We start from the raw sequence: 25,856 nt of genomic DNA, 5'->3' as shown, positions 1-25,856 counted from the left end.
TACTTTTGGTATAAAAAGGGTTGTTTTTGAAACAACACAGATTACACAAACATTTTACTAAAAATGTACATAAATCACAAGATCTAACAGAAAAAAGGCTTTCTATGTTCAAATAAACATACAGTATAAATTAAATGTATTTTCATATAGTTAAAAGCTGATTATCATTGTAACATAAATATATTTGGTTTTTTTTGTAATATATATATATATATATATATATATATATATATATATATATATATATATAATTTATATATATTAGAATATTTTTCATTGTAGCTTTTGATCAGATATACTTTTTACACCATCAAAATTTAATTTTAACAACTAAATATATATTAACTGTAAGTATATAAAACTGTAAGTGCATTACCATCGTAAGTGCAACACATTTTTTTAAAGTTAATTATTTAAAAATATGTTTTTGTTTATTGTAGCAATGCCACAATTGCTGTAGATGAAGTATAAATTGTTGATGAAGTATAATATTGACCCACAAATGAGTGCCTTCCTCATTACTTTTTAACATATCAACACCTCTAATAATATAAATTCATTCCACCAAGCAGCTCTCTGCATCGCCATTGGCACCACATTCTGCTCATTTGTCATATAACACTATCAGTGTTCATCACTGCAGCTGCCCCTGCAGGGGCTTGGTGTGGACGTGCTGACCTCCCCGTTTTCTCTCAACCATCCATTGGCGTCCTTCGCTCGCACCCAGTCCTTACCCATGTAACCTCTGACCTCTCCTACAGAGCACCTCTCACTGGGATCCAGCGCTAACATCCCCCTGAACATCTGCATGCACGCAGGCGTGAATCTTTTCCACTGAGATGGCACAGGGGTTTTCTTCGGTGATCTGTGCCAGTCTGCAAACTCCTCGTAGAAATCGTCGCTGTCGTTGCATCGCTCCCAGGGGAAGAATCCTGTGAGGATGCAGAAAAGAAGCACGGCAAAAGCCCAGGTGTCTAGAGTGGGCTCCACGCAGAGCGGAGGGACTTTCACCTCCTTCTGACCTTCCTCCAAGACCATGGCGCACAGCTCTGGAGCCATATACGGCAACGAGCCCGATATGAAGCGGATGAAGGTTCCTCGTCTCTGGGTGAGGCCAAAGTCGGCCAGTTTGACGCACCGGCACTGGGTGTCCAGCAGCAGTACGTTCTCAGGCTTGATGTCGCGGTGGACCAGACCACGCTGGTGGATGAACTCTAAAGCACAAGAGATCTGAACGGCACATCGCTTCACTGCACATTCAGGGATGCCCACCTGGACGAAAACAAGAAATGCAGTATAGTAAGTTGTTGGTTTATTAAAATTTTTGCATAATGTAAACAAAAAAAAAAAATTTTTTAAATTTAAAAACCCTATTCTCCCGAGAACCAGGGGGACAAAGTTTTGTATATATATATATATATATATATATATATATATATATATATATATATATATATATATATATATATATATATGTATATATATATATATATATATATATATATATATACAGTGGTGGACAGTAACGGAGTAGCTTTACTTCGTTACTGTACTTAAGCACATTTTTCAAGTATCTGTACTTTACTGAAGTAGTTTTATTTTGAGTAACTTTTACTTTTACTTCACTACATTCCAAAGCATAAGATCGTACTTTTAACTTCACTAAATTTCATAAAACATATCGTTACTCCCTATAATATATCACGTGCTCCGACACGCAGAAGCGGTGTCTGATTCATCATGAACGAACTGAGTCTTTTCAAAATAAACCTTTAAATCGGATCGCGAATCGCACCAAACGATTCGTTTACGAATTAGAATGATCCGATTGCAGCTGTTCTGGAGTCGACCACTCACTGATTCAAATGAACCGTTTAGTGTGAGTCTACAGAAGTAAGAACTGTGAGATATTTTGAGCGCGTGCGTCTGATATTGCTAAAAGTAAGTTATTGATGTAGGAATTTAGGATTAATTATTGTAACTGAAAATCATATTTTTTATTATTTATTTTATATATTTTATTTTGATAATTTAGAATTATTACTGAAATACAACCTTTTTTTGTTTCAAACAGTTCGTTGAACAATAATAAATGAAGTACCTGAATCTGACAATGAAGTAAATGTATAATAATTAGCAAAGATGATTAATTTAGCGCTGTAAACGCGCGTGTGAGGGGCAGAGACGCGCCGCGGAGCGTCAGACGCGCTTGAGGACCAAACACAGCAGAGCGGTAGGAAACTTCACTCCTCTCTCTTTTACTATAGCGATGTATTTTTAGATACGTGATCTGAGTCTTTCATAGAGTTGTAGAGTTAGAGTTATTAGAGAAATAGAATTATTTTTTACATTCTTTGGTCGAAGTTTTCAGATCAGCAATTCGGAGCCTGTTCGCGACTCTGTTGATTCAGATCGGCACTTCGGAGCATGTTCGCGACTCGGTTGATTCAGATTGGGACTTCGGAGCCTGTTCGCGACTCGGTTGATTCAGATCGGGACTTCACAGCCTGTTCGCGACTCGGTTGATTCAGATCGGGACTTCTGGACTTCGGAGCATTTTCGCGACTCCGTTGATTCAGATCGGCACTTCGGAGCATGTTCGCGACTCGGTTGATTCAGATCGGCACTTCGGAGCCTGTTCGCGACTCGGTTGATTCAGATCGGGACTTCGGAGCATTTTCGCGACTCGGTTGATTCAGATCGGCACTTCGGAGCCTGTTCGCGACTCGGTTGATTCAGATCAGGACTTCGGAGCCTGTTCGCGACTCGGTTGATTCAGATCGGCACTTCGGAGCCTGTTGGCGACTCGGTTGATACCGATCGGCACTTCGGAGCATGTTCGCGACTCCGTTGATTCAGATCGGCACTTCGGAGCCTGTTCGCGACTCGGTTGATTAAGATTGGGACTTCGGAGCATGTTTGAGATTTTTTTTTAATTCAGATCTCGAAGCAGGAAGTGTTTGTCAAACAGTTAATTGGTGATAAATGAATATTTGAACTTGAGGCTTTTTTTTTTAGACGAGTAACGTTAGACAGACATGAATGTTTATTCAGAACGGTACTGAAAATAAGTAAATATTGTAGCTGATGCTAAATGTCTAGCAGGCTTGCTGGTGCTAACTTGAGGTAATTTTTATAAATAATGTCCAAATATTTTTATTCAACCACCTATATATATATATATAGATAGATAGATAGATAGATAGATAGATATAGATATATAGATTACATCTCTGATGTTCAGAACATGGTAACTACAGTAATTATCAAAGAGGGGAAGAGATGCACCCCGTTTGGCCAGGGGTGTTTTTACACCGCAGACAAGGTTTGAGAAGGAAAAAAATCATTAAGAAAATATGATTATATTTTCCTTAAGATGTTCTTCCTAACTTCAGGCCTTATTATCTTGTCATATATAACTGTGGTGTTCTGTAAAACCACAAACTTTAAAACACTTTTTTTTTTTACTGGTGAAGATCAGATTATCATCTCTGTTTTCTCTCAGGTACATCACAGTGGAAGCTTCACAGTGAACATTACTAGAGATGTTCCGATACCCTTTTTCTCTTCCCGATACCGATTCCGATACCTGGGCTCAGGGTATCGGGCGATACCGAGTACTGATCCGATACCGATACAGCTGTATATACACTACTAGCCCTGTGTAAATTGCTAGAAATATTCTATGGTGTGCTTCAGACTGATCCCTTAATAAAACATGAACAAATACATGGTGAACTACTGTATTCATTACAGTATTCTTATTATCTGACATGAATTTGACAGTATTATTTATTTTCTTAAGCGGAAAATAACTTGCAAATGCAGCCAAAAATCTAACATAGCTAAATCTACTGTAGGCTACAACAGTAGCTTAATATATTGTCAATTTACTCATGTTAAACCAAACATTTATTTTAATGGGCTGCCATGAAGATCTTTGAGTGTCTGTGTTTATGATATGACAGTTTTCTCAAATGAAACGGTAAATTCTCATAAAGTGACGGTTTATGCGTTCGTGTCCTTACATTGTAACACAAAGTCAGCAGAGACTACAAAACAGCAAGCTTCTGCACATCTGCGCCCGTCACCCACAGAGATGTAGAATTTGCAGAAGTAATATTTAAAAAGTATTTTGCAGTTTAATTTTCACAGACACTAGTATATATTCGGCTACTGTCTGGAGCCCTGCGCTTTGACTAACACGGAAGCGACTGAATGCAGCTGCGGGTACCGAATATACTCGGGAGTCGGTAACTACCGGTACTACAGAGACATACTGCTAACCACTGATCTATAATATAGAAGCGGCTTCACTGTATGTTGACAGTTTAGAATGCGATGAGTGATCCAGTCATATATAGATCAGTGCTGCTAACGCGTTTTCATTTCTTCTTCGCTGCTCTAAACGGGTTGCTTGTGGCAACACAGCACAACTTCCTGTGTTTGCAATGCATTCTGAGCAGCGAAGAAGAACCTTGCAGCGCTTAGGAAAAGCTAGTGGTCATAACTGGGTCTTGTAATTAAAAATGGTATCGGATCGGTATATGGGTTCATGTACTCGCCGATGCCGATGTCAGAATTTGTTGTGGTATCGGAGATATTTCCGATACTAGTATCGGAATCGGAACAACTCTAAACATTACTCTTGTAAGCGTAGTCCATATCAACAACAAAAATATATCTTGACTCCATATAGTGGTTATTTTGGAAAAAATCCCAGGTATTTTGAGCAGTAGGATTATAAAAAAAAAAAAAAAAAAGTGCTAATATAAAATTAAATTAGCCTATATAAAATTGCAAACATCTATCTTTCAGTACTTTTTTACTTAAGTACATACAAAATTGAGTACTTTTGTACTTTCACTTGAGTAAAATTGAAAAAGGAGTACTTTTACTTTTACTGGTAAAATGTAAAATGGATGTGATAATAATGTTGGAAAAAGATGTTTAGATGTTTATTTTAATATTATAAATAATATATTAAATTCAATAATACATTCTAAATAAAAACTAAAATGTGGGCCAACATGCTCAGTAATTTATTTGGGAAATAATAGTCTTAACTGTTTAAAAGATCACAGTTTATTACTGACACTTTGCTTATGTTCAGGCACAAAATTCTATCAAGACAACATCATTGCATGATAAGTTAAAATATAAGGAGCCCCTGTGGCATTATTGCTACATTAAATCTTTCCAGGCTTCAGTCTGCCTGGATTAATGTTTCACTCTTTATGCTGAAGTAACAGGGACTCGTGTGGTGACAGAGTAAAACAGCTGCTCTGCTCTTTTACTCACACATTACACCCTCCAAGATTTCCTGATAGGACATGTGAACACTACCAAAATATGTCAAGCGTACGTCCTGCTCCTTATTCAGTACGAGAAACATGTGAACATGCCTAGCGTGTGAACGGGCCTGTAGTACATAGCAGTGTCGGGCAGGCCTGGAGTCACATGTAGGATCTGGAGCTTTATTAGTCACATACTGAACAAGTGTTTACTGAAACTATGGGCACTTTTGATATGTTAACACACTCACTACAGTTTCTTCCATTTGTGTACTTATAATATCCAGCAGCAAATATGTGTATATCTGATTCAACAAATGTCACGTTCACAATTCCTTCATTTTAAAATATGGAGTCACTCTGCGTTTGATGGCATTTTTATTTAACTTTTTTTTCTTTTTTTATATAGATTTTTCATTGCTTTCTTAAAGTATCTTCAACTTTAAAAGCCTTCTTTAAAACCCTATCCTTTTGCAGCATTTCTCACAGCAAGTGTCATGGCAGACGTCCAAATCTACTATAATTTTTTAAGTAATACTGTTTTTGTGTCAGAATGCAGTTTTAAGTGTTTTTAGGATGTAGTTGTTTAGACTTCAAATATGCAGTTTGTAAATAAAGACAACATCTATTTGAAAATGTACGTTTTCTACATTTTCTACTTATTTTCTATGTTACGTTTTGTGCCAGTTCTTCTGGCTCTGGTTAAACATGAGTTAGTTGAATTTGTTTTGGGTATATCTAACGGGCAATCTTTGGTCTCATTAATCTATTATTTGTTCCAGAGTAAATAGTTTTGGCTGAATTCAAAGTCTCATAACATTTATTTTTATATCACTTTAATGATGTACATTTGTACTTTTGACTGAGATGCCTAGCAACTTTTGTGATGACTGCTGTTGTTGTTCATTAAATATTATTATTCAATAAATAATATTTTATATAAATAATAGAAGTATTTAATAATACTATTTAATATTAAAAAAATATATGTGTGTGTGTGTGTGTGTTTGTGATTGTGATTTTAGTTGCATTATTCCACCATTAGATGGCGTCAAGAGACAAAAGAGTTTTTATGAGTGAGTTAGCGGTAAAGACTTTTATATTGAAAGAGACTGAAACAGGGTTGTAAACAAGGAAGTTATTTTTACTTTCAACAGCTTGTAAGAGGTACCCAACAAACCAGTGAGCAGTGCTGTCATCGGAAATAACCCTTAAAGGGATAGTTCACCCAATTTTTTTTATTCTGTCATTAATTACTCCAAAACCCGTAAGACCTTTGTTCATCTTCGGAACACAAATTAAGATATGTTTGTTGAAATGTGAGAGCTCTTAGTCCCTGCATGGACAGCAATGCAACTGTAATATTTTCAATAAATTCTGAGTGCAAAGAAAACAAAAATAAAAAATGATTCAACAATTCTTCTCCCTCCCTTACGTCTTCCCCCATTTTATAGAGTATCAGAATGCAAACGCACGCTTTCCCCTAAGCATAAACAATCCTGATTACGCAGATTACGTTCATGCGTGCAATTTCTCCCCCAAACATAAACAACTCTGATTATGTCGATTACTCTCTTGGGTACTCTCCAAAATGGCAGAAAATCCATAACTCAGGGGAGGAGAATTGTTCAAATAAATTGTTATTTTTGTTTTCTTTGTGCTTAAAACTGAAGTTGAGCCATTGATGTCACATGGACTGTTTTACCAATGTCATTACTACGTTTCTGGACCTGGGAACATTGCAGTTACGTTGCTGTCTATAGAGGGGCTTAGAGCACTCACATTTAATCAAAAATATCTTAATTTGTGTTCCGAAGATGAACAAAGGTCATATGGGTTTGGAACAACATGAGGGTGAGTAATAAATGAAAACATTTTAATTTTGGGGTGAATTAATCCTTTAACAGATAAAAGGATAACACGACAAAGATATCGCTTTCCTCAGTGGACATTCAAACTCATGTATTGTGCTGAATATGAGATTGAGCTGAAGAATGAATGCTGTATCAGACGCAGGTAATCACATTCACTCAGTCCATCTCTCTCTCATACTCGACTCTACATAATACACAGCTTTTAATACAGTGATACAATAAGCTTTTAAAGAAGCAACTCAATTTTACTACATTACTAGTTCTAAAGTGACGTTTTCGAATTAGTAATGGACGCAATATCACATGTACCCACTCTGCCTGCAGTCTCGTACCTACGGCCAAATCACAGCCATGCTGATATACAACCATAACACTCTGCTACTCGTGTGATATTGCTCATACTTTATATATATATATATATATATATATATATATATATATATATATATATATATATATATATATATATACTGTACATGTAGAAAAGAATCACCAAGCCTGAAATGAAGAAGGCACAGTTTTTGTTTCATCCAGCTATATTTACTCAGTGCAACTTTTAAAAAGATCCAGGAGGAAACTGGTCAGAGAGACTCCCTGAGGCAACTCTGAAGCAATAGGAATTTATGACAGAGAGTGGTCATTGTGTGCATGTGACAACAATATCACAAATCCTCCTCTAATGTGGCTTGTATGGGAGGGTTATAAGAAAAATCCACTCCTCAAGAAAGGCCACAAGCAGTCAGACTGAGCTTTGCCAAGACGCATCTTGAAGAGTCTGGGGCAGATGATACTAAAACGAATTATTTGGCCTCAACACCAAACGATATGTCTGCTGGAAATCCAATACAGCTCACCATCCAAATAACAGCATTCCTACAGTAAAGCATGGAGGTGGTAATATCCTGTTATGGGGTGTGTGTTTTTTTTTTTGTTTTTTTTTTGCAGAAGGTAGTGAAGCACAGATGGAAAAATGGATAGGGCAAAAAACTGTCAAATTCTTGAGAGAAATCTGCTACACGTCTGCCAAAAAGTTGTCAATGGGAAGAAGGTTTACCTTCCGGCAGGACAATGATCCAAAGCACACAGCAAAACTGAGCACACAGTGAATGAAGGAGAAAAGGGTCATGTGCTTTCATGGCCTTCTTCAGAGCCCAGACTTTAAACCCCACTGAAAATCTGTGGAATGATTTGAAGACTGCAGTTCACAAACGCTCAGTTGAACTGAACTTGAGCAGTTCTGCTAAGAAGAGTGGATAAATATTGCAAAGTCTAAAGTTAGTAGAGACAGAGACATAACCCAAAAGACTAAAGGCTGTAATTAAAGCAAAAGGTGGTTCAACAAAATACTGTCACAAGGTGGTGATCCTTTTTCCAACTCAGTGATTCTGTTTTTTTGTTGTTGTTTTTTAAATTCTATCTTTCACTTGGATGTTATAAGTTGCACAGAGTAAATACAGCTGGATAAAACAAAAACTGTGTCCATCTTCATTTCAGGCTGCATAGCAACATAATATGATTATTTTAAGGGTGGTGATTATTTTCTATAAACACTGTATACATGAAAATCTCTTGATCAGAGCAAAACAAGCTTGGCCTCTTTGGAATTGAGTATAAAATATACACAGATAAATAATGGGCATAATTCGAAAAATTAAGGGAAACAAAATATATTGATAAAATGCAATTGAAAAGTAGCAAAAACAATTAATGAAGGCACAGTAAAACATTGTAAGGCATTGTTTTAGTGTTTGAGTTTTAATAAAAAAAAAACAACCTCTGAGACATTAGCCCATATAATTGACAGAAGACTCTGCATCTGTGAATTTGCAGTGCTTTAGTACAACTACATGTGAATGAGGGGAAAGATCTCATGATGTTTGAGTACCCACCCGTGGCTGGATGATGGCGAACAGGTCCCGTCCTGTGACAAGCTCCTGGGCGAATCCGTAGTGCTCGTTGGACTGGAAGGCAATTCCAAACAATCCCACAATGCAGGGGTGGCAAGACAGATGCAACGAGATGCAGTATTCTCTCAGGAAGCCCTGCAGTTTGGTCGAGGCCTTGGGCAGAACTTTCAGAGCCATCGGAGTCCCTGTGACACAATCAGCAGTGAAAAAGAAACTAGATCAGAGGACTTTCTGTCTTCTTCAAATGTGCACTGGAGACACATAACATGACGTACAAGCTTAAGTTTGTAGTGGAAAGTATTTTCACAGCTGTTTGGATAATATCTTGGCATTACGATCTGTGGGAGTGTTAAAGAGGAGGTAGTGTTTCTTTTAAATAGCAGTATTTCATTGCTGCATCGGTCAAACGGTTTCCTGCAATACTGTTACACAGACTATGATGTGTTCAAAAGATCGTCTTATGCATGACCTTCTGCTCAAAAGTGCATTAGATTATCATGGTGTATACATACAGACATTCACATGCTGTGCACAGTAAACACTATAAAAATGCACCAATGGTAAAAAAATATTGAGCTTTTGTGTTATTCCGATCATATTAACCATATTAATTTGTCTTGGTTTAGAATCAACCATTAAAAGGAAACTTACACCGAAAAGTAAGAGACATTTCTTCACACAGGAGCTACATTTGGAGAGAAACCTGTGATATTCTTAATAATTCACATTGAAGCAAGTAATGTGGTGGGATAAAAGTGATATGATACTGTTATATGGTTCCAGTTTTTGTTTTGTGAGTAGAACATTTGTTTTGTAAACTGTAAAGGACTATCAGAAGCTTTAAAAATATACAGGTAAAATCAAACAATAATTCTAACTTTCAAATCAATAGACCTGTTTAATATTTGGTCATTCTAATCCTTTCAGGATGATGCAAGACACAAAAGGGCTTATTAGAATGCTGTTGTTTTAATGAAGAAAAGGAGAGCTGCAATTACTGAACATAGTCACTTAAAAGTTTTTTTTTTTATTTTCAGAAAATTGTGGAGCTTGCTGCACTTGCTTGTACAAAACAAAGTGAGTGGCTTTCTAAGACTAAGACAGTCAAGTATCTGTCTGACGTACCCTTGCAACGGTGGGTGACCAGCAGCACATGGCCATACTTGCCACGGCCGATCTCTTTAATGATGTTGAAATGTTCTTTAATCTCGAGCTGACATAAGCTCTGAGATGTCAACTCCATCAACTCGTCTATCAGACTGCTGCCCTCCTCCACTGAGCCCAGTTCAATCATTGCTCCGCCTGTCCTGAAAAACAAAAATAATGTGTAAACATTCACAAAACAATGCCTTTCAATATGAATTGTGCCCTGCTTAAAATATATGATTACATATATAGAAGTATTAACTTAATAGTAACTGCCAAGTACATTTTTGAAAACTGGTCAATGTTTTACCATATTTCCTTAAAAAAAGGGCACTTTACATTACTGCCATGTTGCAGTGTAATATTTAAGTTTAAGCATTAACATTTATTTACATGTAAAATAAGTATAACATTGTAAAGCATCTCCAGAAACTATGCTGAATATAATATCCAAAGAAAAAAAGTATTATCAAAGATGTAGTGTAGTTTAAATATATACAAATACAAATCAGAAACCTATAAAACTAGAAATGACATCACAGGGAGAGACTGTAAAGCAATTTCAGCAGACCAAACATAAAATCATATATCATATTTGTAATAAAAACAAGCAAGAAAGGCATTACATTTTAATTTCCATTTTTATAATCTTGAATAAATTATTAATTGACCCTAATACAAAAACATTATTATTATTATTATTATAAAAAAATAATAAAAAAATATACAGATGTTATTACAGACTGAAAATTGATTATTAACTTTCCAAATGATTGTATTGTGCATGCAATAGCTGAGTGTTTCTGTTTCTCATCACTCATCACTGAACAATCAACACATTCCTCCTCATCTCTCACTACATACATTTCTTCTCTTGTAAAGCTCTGGTGCTTTCTGTACTCTGATACTCTGTGTGCATACAAAACGTGTCTACAATATACAGAATGTATGTGTGGCATGTGAGATTATTAGTGTGTGGTTATGAGCTCTTCTTTCCTTTTCAACTTCCTAATTTAAGCAGGTTTTTGTAAGTTACATTGCATGACTGTTTGTTATACCAATGAAAATTACTTGAATGTTGACTGAAGAGAAAAAAAATGAAAACACGATTCCATGTATGATGCAATTCATTTCTTTGCTTTTTAACCTTTTTTAAAGCTATATGTTTCAAGGAAAATTACCAATTATTAGTTAAAACGTACTTGTTCATAAATTAATCAATCAATCACGATATGTATTTATTTATTTATTTTTTCAAATATTTTTATTTTTTTGCAGAAACCATTTCAAGTAATTTAACATTTCAAAGTCAATCCTATTTAAAGCTAACAAAAATGCAGTTTCCCCGATAAAATCCTCAATGTCTAAATTAATTAAATTATAAAAGCAATGCAAACAGTGTTCATATGCATGCACAATAATGCACAGAATTTAACTACTGACAAATCTGTCATTGTTTCCCTCTTTGCCCTTCTCTCACCTCTCTGCAGCTGTGCACAGGATCAGGGCACCCAGACGCCGATGTAGAGTGCTGGGAGTGAGGACTCCTGTTCTAACAAGGGCTTTGAGCTCCTGGAAAGCTTTATATGGATGAAGCACCCTCTCTGGGAAGAGTTACACTTCTGTGGTGTTGACTCCACCCGCATGCAGCACACATACACACATGTTGACTCACATATATCAGACGCATAAAGCTGAGACTTGATATCATATAACCCCAGTTGTGTTATCTACATTCAGACTTAAACTGAGTTGGCCTAGTTACGATGAAAACACTGTATACATAACTTCAGTACTGGCTTTTTACATGTGGAGAAGCTAATAATACGACACTTGAAACATATACTTTTGTATTATGAATATGGTCACGTATGTGTATTTATGCATGTATCTACAGTATTTTTTTAAAGAACAGTTTATCATTCTGATCGAAGGTGACATACTCTCACAGCACCATCAGATTCTATTCTTATCACCATTCAGTAGTGCTTTTATCAAATAGACGGTGTGTTATATATAAGAACACCACGACACAACCAAAAAATGCAAAGATTAGTTTGTAGTTAATAAATAGAGTTTCAAGAAATTAATTTTTTTTTAATGAAAATCCTCATAATATGTCTATAAAATAATCTCAGTTTTATCCATTTTACAAATTATTTCAATGTAAATGTAAAATTGATAAATTCATTTTTATCAATTTTACAAATTATTTTCTATGATTATCAGTCTTCAGCTAAATTAATACAAATCCTTAGGTTTTTTTGCCTCAGATTTTCACAATTGTTTTACTTAGAAATTTATAGTAATTTTCACAATTACAAAGAAACAGCCAATGACATTGAATTAAACATGACATTTTGAACTATGAAAATTAAATGGTTTCCTTGTAAAATGCATTTCATAATTTTATTTGCACCTTTGAAAATCGTTTTTAACAATGTAGGTATAGGGGGTTTTATATATATATATATATATATATATATATATATATATATAAGTGCTCCTGGAAACATTTTAGCATATTTGCATCATTACTTTATCTTTTTTTTTTTTTTTTACCCCTTTTCCTGCATGTTTCCTGGGACTTGTATCCCAGATCCAGACTCTCAGTTCTATTTCACTGTTGATTAAAGGCCATGAGCAGGAAGGTCATCGGTTCTTACTTAATCAGTCATATCAGTGACCACCTTGACACTGACTTATGTCGTGCTGGTTGAGATGTCTTAGACACTAGGACAACATTAAGGGCGCCAGTGTCTTGAGAGCCCAGCGGGACTGGAATTACAGTTCAGTGTGGACAGACGCTCAGCCAAACCCTGCTGCTGCATATTTCATATTCTAAAATATTTATCACATGCAACATGCTACTCGTCTTCAGTGAACTAGAATGTGCTTAGCAAATTAAGAAGAAAAACAAAAGCAGTCCACAAAATGACTTTAATGGTTTGAGTGAGATAATCACTGACAGGATTTGAAAGCGATCACAGTGCAGTGAGGGAGTGATTTAGAGTGATTTTGTTTCCCACTGGTGTGAATAACGTGGATGGATCATGGGTTCCTTACCACCTGCTGTCACAGAATAGATTCGCTTGAACACTATAATCAGATTACATATCGAGTTCTAGACTGTACGCCACTGTTTTGTGTGACTCATTTAGCATTTGCGCTCACATTTATATTGTAAACTACACCGCCATAGTCGAAAAAGGAATTCTGCTTGTGAAGATCATCAAAATGATAGGTCTTTTGTGCACATATTCTTTTATTGTATTTGGACACTTAGAATAATCTTCTGGGTTTCTGAAGTTCCTTCAAAAGCACTTATAGCATGATAATGTTGACGACCAAAAATAATTAAAAACAATTTTAAAAAAGTAAAAAAAAAAAAAAAAAAAAAAAAAAAAGGAAGTAATGGGGAGGCCATTAGAATTGGGGAAGTATTTGGAGGATTTAAAATAATAGATGTTAAGCTTATAATTTTCATATTTAATAATTAACTTTAATTTATAAAAGCAAGTCAATTTTTTTTCTGGCAAAAATATCTATTGTTGTAGCTGTAAAATCCCATTTTTTATGGTAATTTAGGGTTTCATTGTTTGTATTGTTTCATTGTTGTGGCAGCAAACTTGTAAAATTGCATATAACTACACATAATAGATTAGTAAGTGATTTTCTGCACACTACTTTTGAAACAACAAATATTTTAACGTTTAAGGATTGGTCACATGAATTTCCATTGTAAGTGCCTTAATGTAAAGGGGAGGACTAATGCAGTTAGAATACATGTATTCTGAGTTATTTACACTGTGCTAAACAAAGTAAAAAAAAAAAAACGTTTGGACATATTACAGATTATTTCTGTTCCAAAGTTGCTTTTTCAGGGTTCAAATGGGTTTTGTAAAAAAAATTCCGAAAGTATGGGCCTGTATGACGTCATGAAGAACGCACGCACACATCAAACAGAGCAGCAAGAGCAAAAGCAGCCCATCAGCGTGCTTGTATACATTTGTTGGTTCTTGTCATTTCAGTGACGACTGTTTTATTAACAAGGTCCAGTTCGACGCTGAGTTTCCAAATCACTGAAAAGATAGAGCTGTCCAGCGATAAAAGATCTTTCTTTTATAAGTCTGATAAAATGTATGACTCTTCTGAATTATGAAGGATGCAGTACTACTATAGGCCTATAGGGTATTCAAGATTAACATGAGATTGGCAGAACTGTGTGTGTAATTTCCCCTTCTTTATTTATTTTTATTATGGTAATCAACGTTACACCATAAATACTGATGAATAACCCTACAGAAACACAAAAGAAGATATTGTGAAGAATACTGGTAACCAAACAGTTGAAGGTAGCCATTGATTTGCATACTATTTTTCTCATCATATGGAAGTCAGTGGCTAACAGCAACTGTTTAGTTACCAACATTCTTTAAAATATCTTCGTTTGTGCTCAACAGAAGTAAGACAAATCTGGCCTGGGGTCTTTATGCCAGAGAGTGGTTTGGCACAAGACACAAGGTTTATTTTAGATGAGATGTGTTTTGATCCAGAAATGCTATAGAAGGTGCAGACAGCCTCGTAAGATATTATTTCAGATGCCAGCCGAACCTCCGTGTGTGCATGTGTGTGAGAACGTCTGTCCGTCTGTCCTCTCCGGTGATGAATTAGGGGGCGAGAGGGTCTCTGTGGAGAACACTTTTAGAAGCAGTGGATTCAATAGGTGCTATTCTTACAGGCTAATTACAGGCTCTCCCTGGCAAATGTTCTTTGATACAGAGCTTAGGCTGGATTTTGATTTGGACTGTAAAGCGTGGTGGAGACAGAGGAATATGACACTAACGAACAAGGTGGTTTTGATACCATCACCACATGTGATTGTGGTTGAGATATGTGCCTAGTGGCCTTTACCTTATGAACATTTACCATCGTTCTTGCATTGTAATCATACGATGAGAGTCTTAGATGTTTTTTGTTTTTTTGTTTTTTTTTTAAATAAAAGAGATGCAATGAACAATGATTTTTAAATGTTTTATAGTCATTGTTGTATGCTTATATTACCGTCAAAAGTTTGGGCCAGTAATATATATATATATTTAATACTTTTATTCAGCAAGTGCACATTAAATTGATCAAAAGTGACAGTAAGGACATTTATAATTTTACAAAATATCTCTATTTTGAATAAATGTTGTTCTTTTGAACCTTATGTTCATCAAAGAAAAAAAACTTGCAAACCCCAAACTTTTGTGTGGTTGTGTGTGAGTGTGCATGTTTGTGTACACATACTGTTAATGTGGTATTTGTTGTAACAGAAACCAGACAAAATGGTTTACCATGGTAAAAAAAAAAAAAAAAAAAAAGTCAGGGTTAGGTGCTTCTACACTATTGTTAATCAGCTATGATTTCCCCCTAATTTTAGGAATAAATTATGGGTAGGTTTAGGGATTGGGTTAAGTCTATATTCCTGGACAATAATGTTGATCCAGGATCATCAAAAGTTGTTGATCCAGGATTATGTCTTACTTGGCAAAATCAGGTGCTCTTATTAAAAGAAGTAGTTTAAACATTCTGAAATCCTAGTCAGAAAAACAAGATGTGACCTTATTCCCCTAATTAGTAACCATATATCGAATTTACTGGTGAATAGTGGTACATTCTTGTAACTTTATTATCATTACTATCAATATTAGTTACTGAAACTTGGACAGAAATCAACTAAAGATCTGAATTGAACATTCAGTCACAGACACTGTACACCGCACAACTTGATATGAGGAGCGTCTGGAGTAGAGAGATTCTCTCCAGTGTTAAGTGTTGAGAATTGTGAGGCACGAGCCCCTCGCTGCCAAGCCCAGCGGGAGAACGCTGACTATGATGTAGTGGGGTAGCAGCAGGATTACACAAAGCCAGAAAGGTGACAAGAATGTCCGAATCTTCCCATATCTTCCTATCTGTCTCACACTTACACTCAGACGGACACCAAATCCACCACCCTAGTGTCTAGTGGGCAAGATACGAAGTGTTTTGTCAACAGAGAGCATGGCAGCAGAGTGTTGTCTTCCAGAGAGTATGAGAGAGGGCTTTCAATCAAACCCAGGCATGGTGTGATAGTACAGACAGAAGCTCTCACTTCCAAAACAGTCAGGGAATGTCGATCTCCCGCTAGTCATCAGAACAAACAAAGAGGCAGTAATGTGAGCCAAACAATGTGTGTTAATGTTCACCCTCTGTGCCCTGTGATTCCTCCTGCAGGCTTCTGTGCATTCTCATGACGGCTGTTACATAAAGAACACAGCTCTAGTCATTTTGGACAGTAAGTTACATTATACACACACACACACACACACACGCACATATATATATATATATATATATAAATGCATGTTCTTATACAATAAAATGTCATAATTAAAAGGCACAATACAGTGAAAACAGTAAAATGATGTTTCAGAAGTCCCTGCATGATGCATCGTGTTACGCCATTTAAATAGTTTTTTTTTTCTTCTTACATTTGTTATTGTTTATGTACTTCAGATTATTTTATGCTACATTTCATGTTATTTAGTTCATTTTTATTGCTTTAGTAATGGTCTCTGTCTGCACATGTTTCATACATTGTTCATAGAGTCCGCATTTGGTGAACTTTTAATTTCACCTTTTATTTTTACATTATGTAATATGGTACATTCAATATTTTACAGTTGTGGTCAAAAGTCTTACATGCACTCAAGAAGGATCATACACAATGCGTGTTATTTTATTACTGACCTGAATAAGATATTTCACTTAAGAGACGTTTACATATAGTGCACAATAGAAAATAGTTGAATTTATTTAAAAATGACCCCGTTCAAAAGTTTACATATGCTCGATTCTTAATATTGTTGTTACCGTCCTGGATGAACCACAGCTGTTATTTTATTATGAGTCCCTTGTTGTCCTGTTAACACTTCAGAAAAATCCTTCAGGTCCCACAGTTTCTTTGGTTTTTCCAGCATCTTTTGTGTATTTGAACCCTTTCCAACAATGACTGTGTAATTTTGAGATCCATCTTTTCACACTGAGGGACTCAGACGCAACTATTACAAAAGGTTTAAATGCTCACTGATGCTCCAGATGAAAAACCGATGCATTAAGAGCCAGGGCCCACGGGTGTAATCTTTGGAAAACAATAAATATGTGTACCTGTGTACATGTTTGCCCAACTATGATATATACATATATATATGGTCTGAACTTGCTGTTGTGTTGTGTTTTTGAGCTCCACTGAAATATTTTTTGCATTTATTTTTACATAAATACAGAATTCTAAAGAACTTGATATCTGTGATGACAGTCTTGAGCATTTGATCCATAAGTGACTCCTGCAGCTCTGCTGAATATTTATAGCATGCGTTCTGTGAATGTTACGAGTGTGGGTAATGAAGTGTGAAGATCCGTGTGCAATGACGGCAGGGGTACAAAAGGACAGCCCCATTATTAAACTGAGCAGTGTATCTTCAGCAGTATAACCTGCGTTCGCTCAAATATTTGCTCATGATGGTTCGGATGACTTTAAGATGTCCTGATAGTCCCAACATTTCCAGTGAGGGAGTGTATAATGCAGTGTACAGCACAAAGTTACTGTTCAATAGAATATGACTGTGCAGTTCACTTTAAAATTTCCTGTGGAAAAATAAAAACTAAAATTACTTTGAATTAGGTAATTTAATAATAATTTGAAATAAATAAAATAATTGAATAATTAACACAGGCAGCCTACTGATAAATCAACAGTCTCTGTATTTAAATTTTTTATTTACTTTGAAGATTCATATATGGACAAATATTTGTACCGGTATTGGTGATCTTTAGTTAGTTGTATATTTAGTTGGAAATGTGTTGGCAGAGAGAGATCAGTGATGTTCATGTCGTGTCTTGTGACCGGACCCTCTGGAGACCCACGAGTGACTGGAAAATAGATTTAAGTTTGCAACAGCTTTCACTATATAATATAAAACGCGTTAACGATCTGTGAAAATGATCATTAAAGGTCAAGCCCATTACATGTTTAACAAGCACTTTTTATAGGCAGCATGGATCGGTAAAAAGCCATAATAATAAGCATCCATTCTAACTGCACGTGTTGGTGTTTCATGAACAACAGCTTTAAATGCAGAACAAAAACAATAGTGTCATCTGGTGGTAGAACATGAGAATATCACCTAACGTTAACTTTTTTTTTTTTTTATCTTGGCTCATTTCTTGCCGGAAGAAAGCTTTCAGATCACTGATAATCACATTATCACATTTTCACATTGCCACTACTTTCTTCAAAGTCAACTAAATATTTTTAATGAGACATAAATCTGGAGACTGAACAGGCCACTCAGGTACATCCTCTGACCATGTAGGTCTTTGCAGGAAAGTAATGGGAGTTACCAGATAAGGGTGTTTTTAGACCATGATACCTGATTGGCTGACGTCTTGGCTGACGCGCTTGAGGACCAAACACAGCAGAGCGGTAGGAAACTTCACTCCTCTTATTATTTCTCTTTTACTATAGCTATTTATTTTTAGATACGTGATCTGAGTCTTTCATAGAGTTGTAGAGTTAGAGTTATTAGAGAAATATAATTATTTTTTACATTCTTTGGTCGAAAATTTCAGATCGGCAATTCGGAGCCTGTTCGCGACTCTGTTGATTCAGATCGGCACTTCGGAGCCTGTTCGCGACTCGGTTGATTCAGGTCGGGACTTCAGAGCCTGTTCGCGACTCGGTTGATTCAGATCGGGACTTCGGAGCATGTTCGCGACTCGGTTGATTCAGATCGGCACTTCGGAGCCTGTTGGCGACTCGGTTGATTCAGATCGGCACTTCGGAGCCTGTTGGCGACTCGGTTGATTCAGATCGGGACTTCGGAGCATGTTCGCGACTCGGTTGATTCAGATTGGGACTTCGGAGCATGTTTGAGATTTTTTTTTAATTCAGATCTCGAAGCAGGGAGTGTTTGTCAAACAGTTAATTGGTGATAAATGAATATTTTAACTTGAGGCTTTTTTTAGACGAGTAACGTTAGACAGACATGAATGTTTATTCAGAACCGTACTGAAAATAAGTAAATATTGTAGCTGATGCTAAATGTCTAGCAGGCCTAATGTCCAAATATTTTTATTCAACCACCTATATATATATATATATATATATATATATATATATATATATATATATATATATATATATATATATAGGTGGTTGAATAAAAATATTTGGACATTATTTATAAAAATTACCTCAAGTTAGCACGTGGTTATCTATAGATATATAGATATATAGATTACATCTGGGGAGAAAAGAAAGGATGTTATGTTCAGAACATGGTAACTACAGTAATTATCAAAGAGGGGAAGAGATGCACCCCGTTTGGCCAGGGGTGTTTTTACACCGCAGACAAGGTTTGAGAAGGAAAAAAATAATTAAGAAAATATAATTATATTTTCCTTAAGATGTTCTTCCTAACTTCAGGCCTTATTATCTTGTCATATATAACTGTGGTGTTCTGTAAAACCACAAACTTTAAAATACTTTTTTCTTACGGGTGAAGATCAGATTATCATCTCTGTTTTCTCTCAGGTACATCACAGTGGAAGCTTCACAGTGAACATTACTCTCGTAAGCGTAGTTCATATCAACAACAAAAATATATCTTTACTCCATAAAGTGGTTATTTTGGAAAAAATCCCAGGTATTTTGAGCAGTAGGATTATAAAAAAAAAAAAAAAAAATGTGCTAATATAAAATTAAATTAGCCTATATAAAATTGCAAACATCTATCTTTCAGTACTTTTTTACTTAAGTTCATACAAAATTGAGTACTTTTGTACTTTCACTTGAGTAAAATTGAAAAATGAGTACTTTTACTTTTACTGGAGTAATATTTTATTATTCGTATCTGTACTTTTACTCAAGTACTTGATTTGTGTACTTCGTCCACCACTGTTAGAAACACCCAGCAGTTTGAAAACAACCACAAGGTTATAAACGCTAAATTTTGCTCTGCAGAGACCTGTCTCCCTCTGACTGATCCCTGAGCCAGTGATGTCTTGTATGAAAGTCCATTGATCATCAGCTTCAGTCTCTGGACCTAATGCATCACAGTTCTTGCCAAAATGACTTCAAAGAATCCCTGATGTCCTTCATACAGTCATGATTTCTACTTCCTGCAACAGTAAAGTACTGGTCTACTTTACTTAATAGCAGGACTGGTCTACTACCAAGTTTTACCGGCTTTTTTTTTTTGCACCAGACATACCGCTGATCCATGGGTCCAAAAGATCCAGTTTGGTCACATCGCTCCATTAAACATTCTTCCAGAACACCACTGGTGTACCCAAATTAATTTTAACATGTTCAAGTCAGCCTTTTATGTTCTTCTTGGTCAAGAAGAATTGATAGCCTTAATGCACTGTAAGTCGTTTTGGATAAAAGCGTCTGCTAAATGCATAATTTTAATTTAAGAGTGGCATTCCCACAAATAAAGGCCAAACTTGTCTGGTGTTCATCTTATACTCTGCATTGAAATGTTTTTCATTGGACATCATGCAAGTCTTTGGCTGTAGGCTACATTGCAGGTTTTTTTTTTTTTTTTTTTTTTTTTTTGCTCTGATCAAATTTATTATGATATTAATCTGTGTCTTTAGGAACTTTTAATGTCTTGGAAATCAGAAGCATTAATAATTGGTTTTAAGTTGGTTTCTTTCTTAGAAATCTATATGGAAGAAACAGCAGTTCCGCACACTCCAGTCCAGTAGGTGGCAGAAATGCACATTATGTTGGTTTGCCGAAAATAGAAAAGCAGGTGTTCTGCTGCAAAAAGTCAACAAAGGCAAATCTCCAGGAAAAGAATCCCTGCTCCCCAGTTACCACAAAATAACCTGAAGATGAGTGTTTTGTTCAGTTGTTTTTAGTTTATGCCACTTCCCCCTGACTTAGATGGTTGGAGAAAAACAATGCACAATTTCAGGCCACTTCTCTTCCTCTCTCTTATGGACCAGGCACCACTAAATGCTGACATTTCAAAAAGAGGAAGCCCATACAGTGGAAGCTGACACGGTATCGGGAAAGTGAAATTAGAAAGTTTCGGTTGCGCAGAAAGAAGAAGTTTACGAGCCTTTTACTGGAAAAGACCCCCCTGACTCCACCCAGACTTTAGTTCCACACCACATATTTGGCAAAAAAAAAAAAAAATTGTATTTACACCACCGGACGCGAAATAAGAGGTGCGGTCAGAAATGTGAGAGTGGGATGACACTGGATGAGTGAATTCTGAACATCATTTGAGCTGCACTCAGTGTTTTCTTTTGTTTGGCTGTGATTGCTTGACCTACTCCAGTCAATCTAATTCCTGTTAAAGTTTACTCCACAATAGTGTCCATTTATTCATTTGGCAGACAATTTCAACATTGATTTGCAGTGCATGAAAGGTGTTCAATGTACAATACTTTTTTTGTCTGCATGTAGTAGGTGTTCTAGCATAGATTTGTAAATATAATATGCATTTATGTTTTATGCTGATGAAGAGAGAAATGGCATGCTATTTTTCATGTGTTTCCATATGTGAAGTTTTTGTTATTTGGTTATTTTGATTTAGTTTACTTTAGCCCAAAATGAATATTCCGTCATGTACTCACCCTTATGTCAGTTAATAGCAAAAAGTAACATGTCTCTTTGTTCTTCACACAAAGCTGCAAGACTTAAATAAGAAATACTGTGAATTAGACATACTACATTTAAAGTGTTTTTATGCTCAGCAGATCCTTCAAAAATATCTCCTGACAAAGCTGACAAAGAGCTGGCACGTGCATTTGGAAGAATGAGATGGTGAGTAAATTATGCTATTTTGTATTTATTTTAAAGGGTGAATTATCCCTTTTACAATATTTATTGTCAATAAAAATGTTAGCTGCCAAAAAACATTTTATTATATCAGCATTTTATTACGTAATTGATTAATTAATTTAACAAGTTTTTTTTTAATGATGATGATAACGATTTAATGATTACATATTTAGAAAAATCTTAAAATATATTGAAACTAATGCTTAAAACAAGAATATGAACTTGTGTTCTCTGTTGGAATTAACTGAAAACAAGTATTGTAAGACAAATACTTATTAAGAAGATTATATATATATATATATATATTATTTTTTTGTTGTTGTTTTTTGTTTTGTTTTTTCGGTCAAATTCAGTGATTTAGTGTTTTAGTTTTACAGAGGGAATGATATGTTTGAGTTAAAGAAGGTATGGCCAGCAGGGAGCGCTATACGACAGCTAAAACACATCTTATGGTACTAATAAGAAACTTGGCCTTTAAATTTAAACAAGAATCCTGGCGCTAACAATTCCCTTAGTCTAATTATTACTCATCTCCTTTCAAATCTCATGAGTGCATGGACTTTCCGTTCAGTGTCAGTGACCTTTCCCGAATATTTCATATTTTTCTAGTAATGTTTATGTCCACCTCCCTCACTCTGCTGTACATCATGGCCCCTGTTGTTTTTAAAGAGTGTAATATCCCTCTGCTGACACACAGATTCTGTGGAATTATCCGGGAATTCTCCTTCCTGTCCAATAGAGTATGACTGTGTTTTGTTCCGAGAACTACTTGACAGTGTTTTCTTTTGTGGAATTTATGGGGATTTTGGCCACCTGGGATGATGTACCATTGACTATATTTGGGGAATTCACTATCATAGCCGTAGCTGTCCGCTTTTGTCAGGCATGTTGTATTTATTTCTTTATTTTGTATTGACTGTAGTAAAGGGCTGAAATGCTCTTGTGATGCCAGACTGGAGTAAATGGTTCCCATGGTAACCGAGGAGTCTGGCTGCCACCCAAACCCTGCGTTGTGCGGGAACAGACAGAGCATTCTGGCATATAATACATCAAAACTACAACCATCACCTTACCTAACCCTGCCTTCCACTCCCACACACACGGTGAAGAGGGCAGAGCCGCTTGAGTAACCACATCAATGTGTTATATTTGGAAATAGTATCCATCACCATTCACACACTTTATAATCACTTCAAGGATGCTAGTGCATTCTAATATGCTGCATGCTTTTCTGATCAAGAAACAGTTCTTATTATTATCAGTTATGAAAACAGGTGGAATTTTTTTATTTACATTAATGTCACCATCCTCTAACACTAAGTGTAAGACATTTAACAATGCTAAAATCAAATCATTAAAATGTTTGTTAAATGTTACAATGCTAAATGTTTTTTTTTATGATTCACATTTAGTATTAATTCCCCTGCCGCCTGCAACACTGCTTTATAGCATTACAGTATCTCCGTGGATCTTCAAGCAGCCATTGGTGATGCAGTATGATGTGTAGCCCACATGACCGCTGTAGTTAGTCATCACAAGCCGGTGGACAATTCTTTGACCGACAAGTACTATAATCATTCTGTGATCATCACATGAACAAAACACTCTGTAATTTGGAAAAAAAGGCAGTTTGTCGCCAGTCATTCCAAGCATGTTATTCCTGTTAAGGAAGTTCTGAGAAACAGGCCGTTATGTTCCTCAGCTGATTGATAGATGGCGCCTTACAGCGAATGAACTCTGTGCCTCGTTGGCAAACAAACACAGTACAGGTCCTGTGAATCTGGTTCCAACTTTGAATTTGTCATTCGGTGTGTAGCTACAAAGATTTCCTTTTTTTCCCTTTTTTTTTTTTTTTGGTGGTATTTGTCCCGTGCTGAAAAGGATGCTGGTGAGAAAGGAAGTGAGGTCTTTAATCCTTGCATTGTTTCATGTTAGTATTGTTTATAACATCACACACATTACCTAATAAGGCCATGTTTCCTGTGCGGCAAAATGATGACAAAAAGGCATCTTGCAGTTAATTAATCAGATGATAATGTGCATGTTAGGGTTCATGAGGAATGTCGAGTCTTTTTCAGATGTTAAAAGTGCCAAAGCTGTCAGTTGCCTCTCAGAGTTCCTTTCATATCCAACCTCACTCGGTCTGTGTTATCTTTTAATACCTCAGCAGATCTCACTTCATTATGCAGCCCTATGAAGTACTTGACTCTGATTGGACAGATGCAGCATTCCGGTGTGTTTCGTAATGGTTGTTCAGAATTAATTTGACACAGGAAGTTGGAGAGTGTTTTGCTTATGAGTTTGCTTATGTGTGTGTGTACGTGTGTGTATGTAATTATTATAGATTTGATCTGTTACAAAGTATATAAACTAAATACTTTCTCATCATATTATACAATCATCAACTGTTACAGTCATATGATTTTATTTGAATTTCAGTTTAATTTAAATTGAATTTAAATTCCCATTCAAATTGCAATTCTGTATTCGGTTTGTGTACCCAATTCAAATGGAATTTGAATTTATTGCTTACACTTTCTTCACACATCATTTCGACTCATTTTTTTTTTCCTTTTGACTAAAATCAATATTTCATGCCCATTTATTTATTTATTTAGAAAGTTGCAATGTAGAGCAATGTACTTTATAGTTAGCTGCTTTTTATTGCTAAATAAATCCAGTTTATGATTATCAGAACATAGAAGCATAAAACATAACCTGAAAAATTATGTGTTTCAAGATCTACCTCCATTTTCTTTCATCTAAGAATGATTCTTCATGACATATTTGTTCTTAGTGGAAAGGCGTCTTAAAGACAACCATGGATTTATGAAGACAAAAGGCTACAGGAGTGCTCTGTAACCTATCGGTCCCAGGAACAGCCTCCCTGAACTCTTCCTGTGACCCCAATTTCATCCTATGTCCATGGTCTCTTTGGACGCCCCAGTCAGCCGTAATTGGTTTTGATGGGTCTGTGTTTCGCAGTGTGTGTGAGCGCGATGTCTTTGGTGTACCATGTCAATGAGGTTCATGGGAAGAAGCTAGCAAAGCCCAGCCCAAATCTGAATCCCCCCCTCCCCCCTCCTCTTGTCTCCTCCTCTCCAATCAAGATCCATTGGCTGGGATCTCTGTGGCGGAACGCTGCTGGGACCCCCTTCCGACCTCCCCCCAAACCTCCCCTTGAGTTCACCCACCCACCCGTTAGGAATTCCAGCAGGGCATTGTGGGTGGGATGAATGGGGTCAGAGCCAAGGAATGAAGTAGGAAGTTTTCACAAGAGTTTAGTCTTAATATTGCTTGGTTTTGTTTTGTTTTATCCAAAGCTTGGAAAAGTGCCCTGACTACTGATTCAAATACTGCTAACAATATTTAACAAACTTTTATTTTATATGTTTCAGTGTTTTCCCTGAACTTTTTCCCTCTATCTATCTATCTATCTATCTATCTATCTATCTATCTATCTATCTATCTATCTATCTATCTATCTATCTATCTATCGTTCTATCGTTCTATCGTTCTATCTATCGTTCTATCATTCTATCATTCTATCCTATGTCTGTCTGTCTGTCTATCTATCGTTCTATCTATCATTCTATCTATTGATCTATCACTCTGTCTATCTATCTATCTATAATTATATGTATCATTCTATAGTTCTATCGTTCTATTGTTATAACTCTCATTATATCATTCCGTCTCTCTGCCATCTATCTATCATTCTATCTAACCTTCTTTTCTCTGCCTGTCTGTC

At 36.0% G+C, this 25,856-nt stretch overlaps 1 protein-coding gene and 1 long non-coding RNA gene across 3 annotated transcripts in view; one reads left to right on the top strand and one right to left on the bottom strand.

Annotated features, from left to right (window-relative positions):
* Positions 1-267: 267 nt before the first annotated feature.
* LOC128018934 (serine/threonine-protein kinase SBK1-like) lies at positions 268-11,798 on the bottom strand. Of its 2 annotated transcripts, none has more exons than XM_052604825.1 (4): positions 11,702-11,798; positions 10,201-10,377; positions 9,058-9,260; positions 268-1,272 (listed from the first exon to the last, which is right to left on the bottom strand). In XM_052604825.1, the coding sequence occupies exons 2-4, from the start codon at positions 10,367-10,369 to the stop codon at positions 625-627; spliced, it is 1,020 nt and encodes a 339-aa protein (XP_052460785.1). In that variant the 5' UTR covers positions 10,370-10,377; positions 11,702-11,798; the 3' UTR covers positions 268-624. The 2 variants fall into 2 exon arrangements, with proteins under 2 accessions (XP_052460785.1, XP_052460784.1); XM_052604824.1 differs by having other exon boundaries at positions 10,201-10,382; positions 11,702-11,782.
* Positions 11,799-21,494: 9,696 nt separating this feature from the next.
* LOC128018933 (uncharacterized) overlaps positions 21,495-25,856 on the top strand; it is a 73,402-nt gene continuing 69,040 nt past the window's right edge. Inside the window, exons 1-2 of the long non-coding RNA XR_008185020.1 lie at positions 21,495-21,690; positions 22,021-22,087. This is a non-coding gene — a long non-coding RNA (uncharacterized LOC128018933). The remainder of the gene's footprint in view (positions 21,691-22,020; positions 22,088-25,856) is intronic.

This window comes from Carassius gibelio, chromosome A8, assembly GCF_023724105.1.
Source record: "Carassius gibelio isolate Cgi1373 ecotype wild population from Czech Republic chromosome A8, carGib1.2-hapl.c, whole genome shotgun sequence".
NCBI classification, from domain to species: Eukaryota; Metazoa; Chordata; class Actinopteri; order Cypriniformes; family Cyprinidae; genus Carassius; species Carassius gibelio.
The sequence above is the reverse complement of the archived record's forward strand: the minus strand, read 5'-3'. Positions and strand labels throughout refer to the sequence as shown.

Bases quoted from the DNA above. Each gene is read 5' to 3' on its own strand.
- LOC128018934 (XM_052604825.1), bottom strand. From the start codon at position 10,369: ATGATTGAACTGGGCTCAGTGGAGGAGGGCAGCAGTCTGATAGACGAG. The intron at 9,261-10,200 runs GTACGTCAGACA...ATTGTGTCACAG, and splicing joins GGTCACCCACCGTTGCAAGG to GGACTCCGATGGCTCTGAAA. The intron at 1,273-9,057 runs GTGGGTACTCAA...GTTTTCGTCCAG, and splicing joins TCGCCATCATCCAGCCACGG to GTGGGCATCCCTGAATGTGC.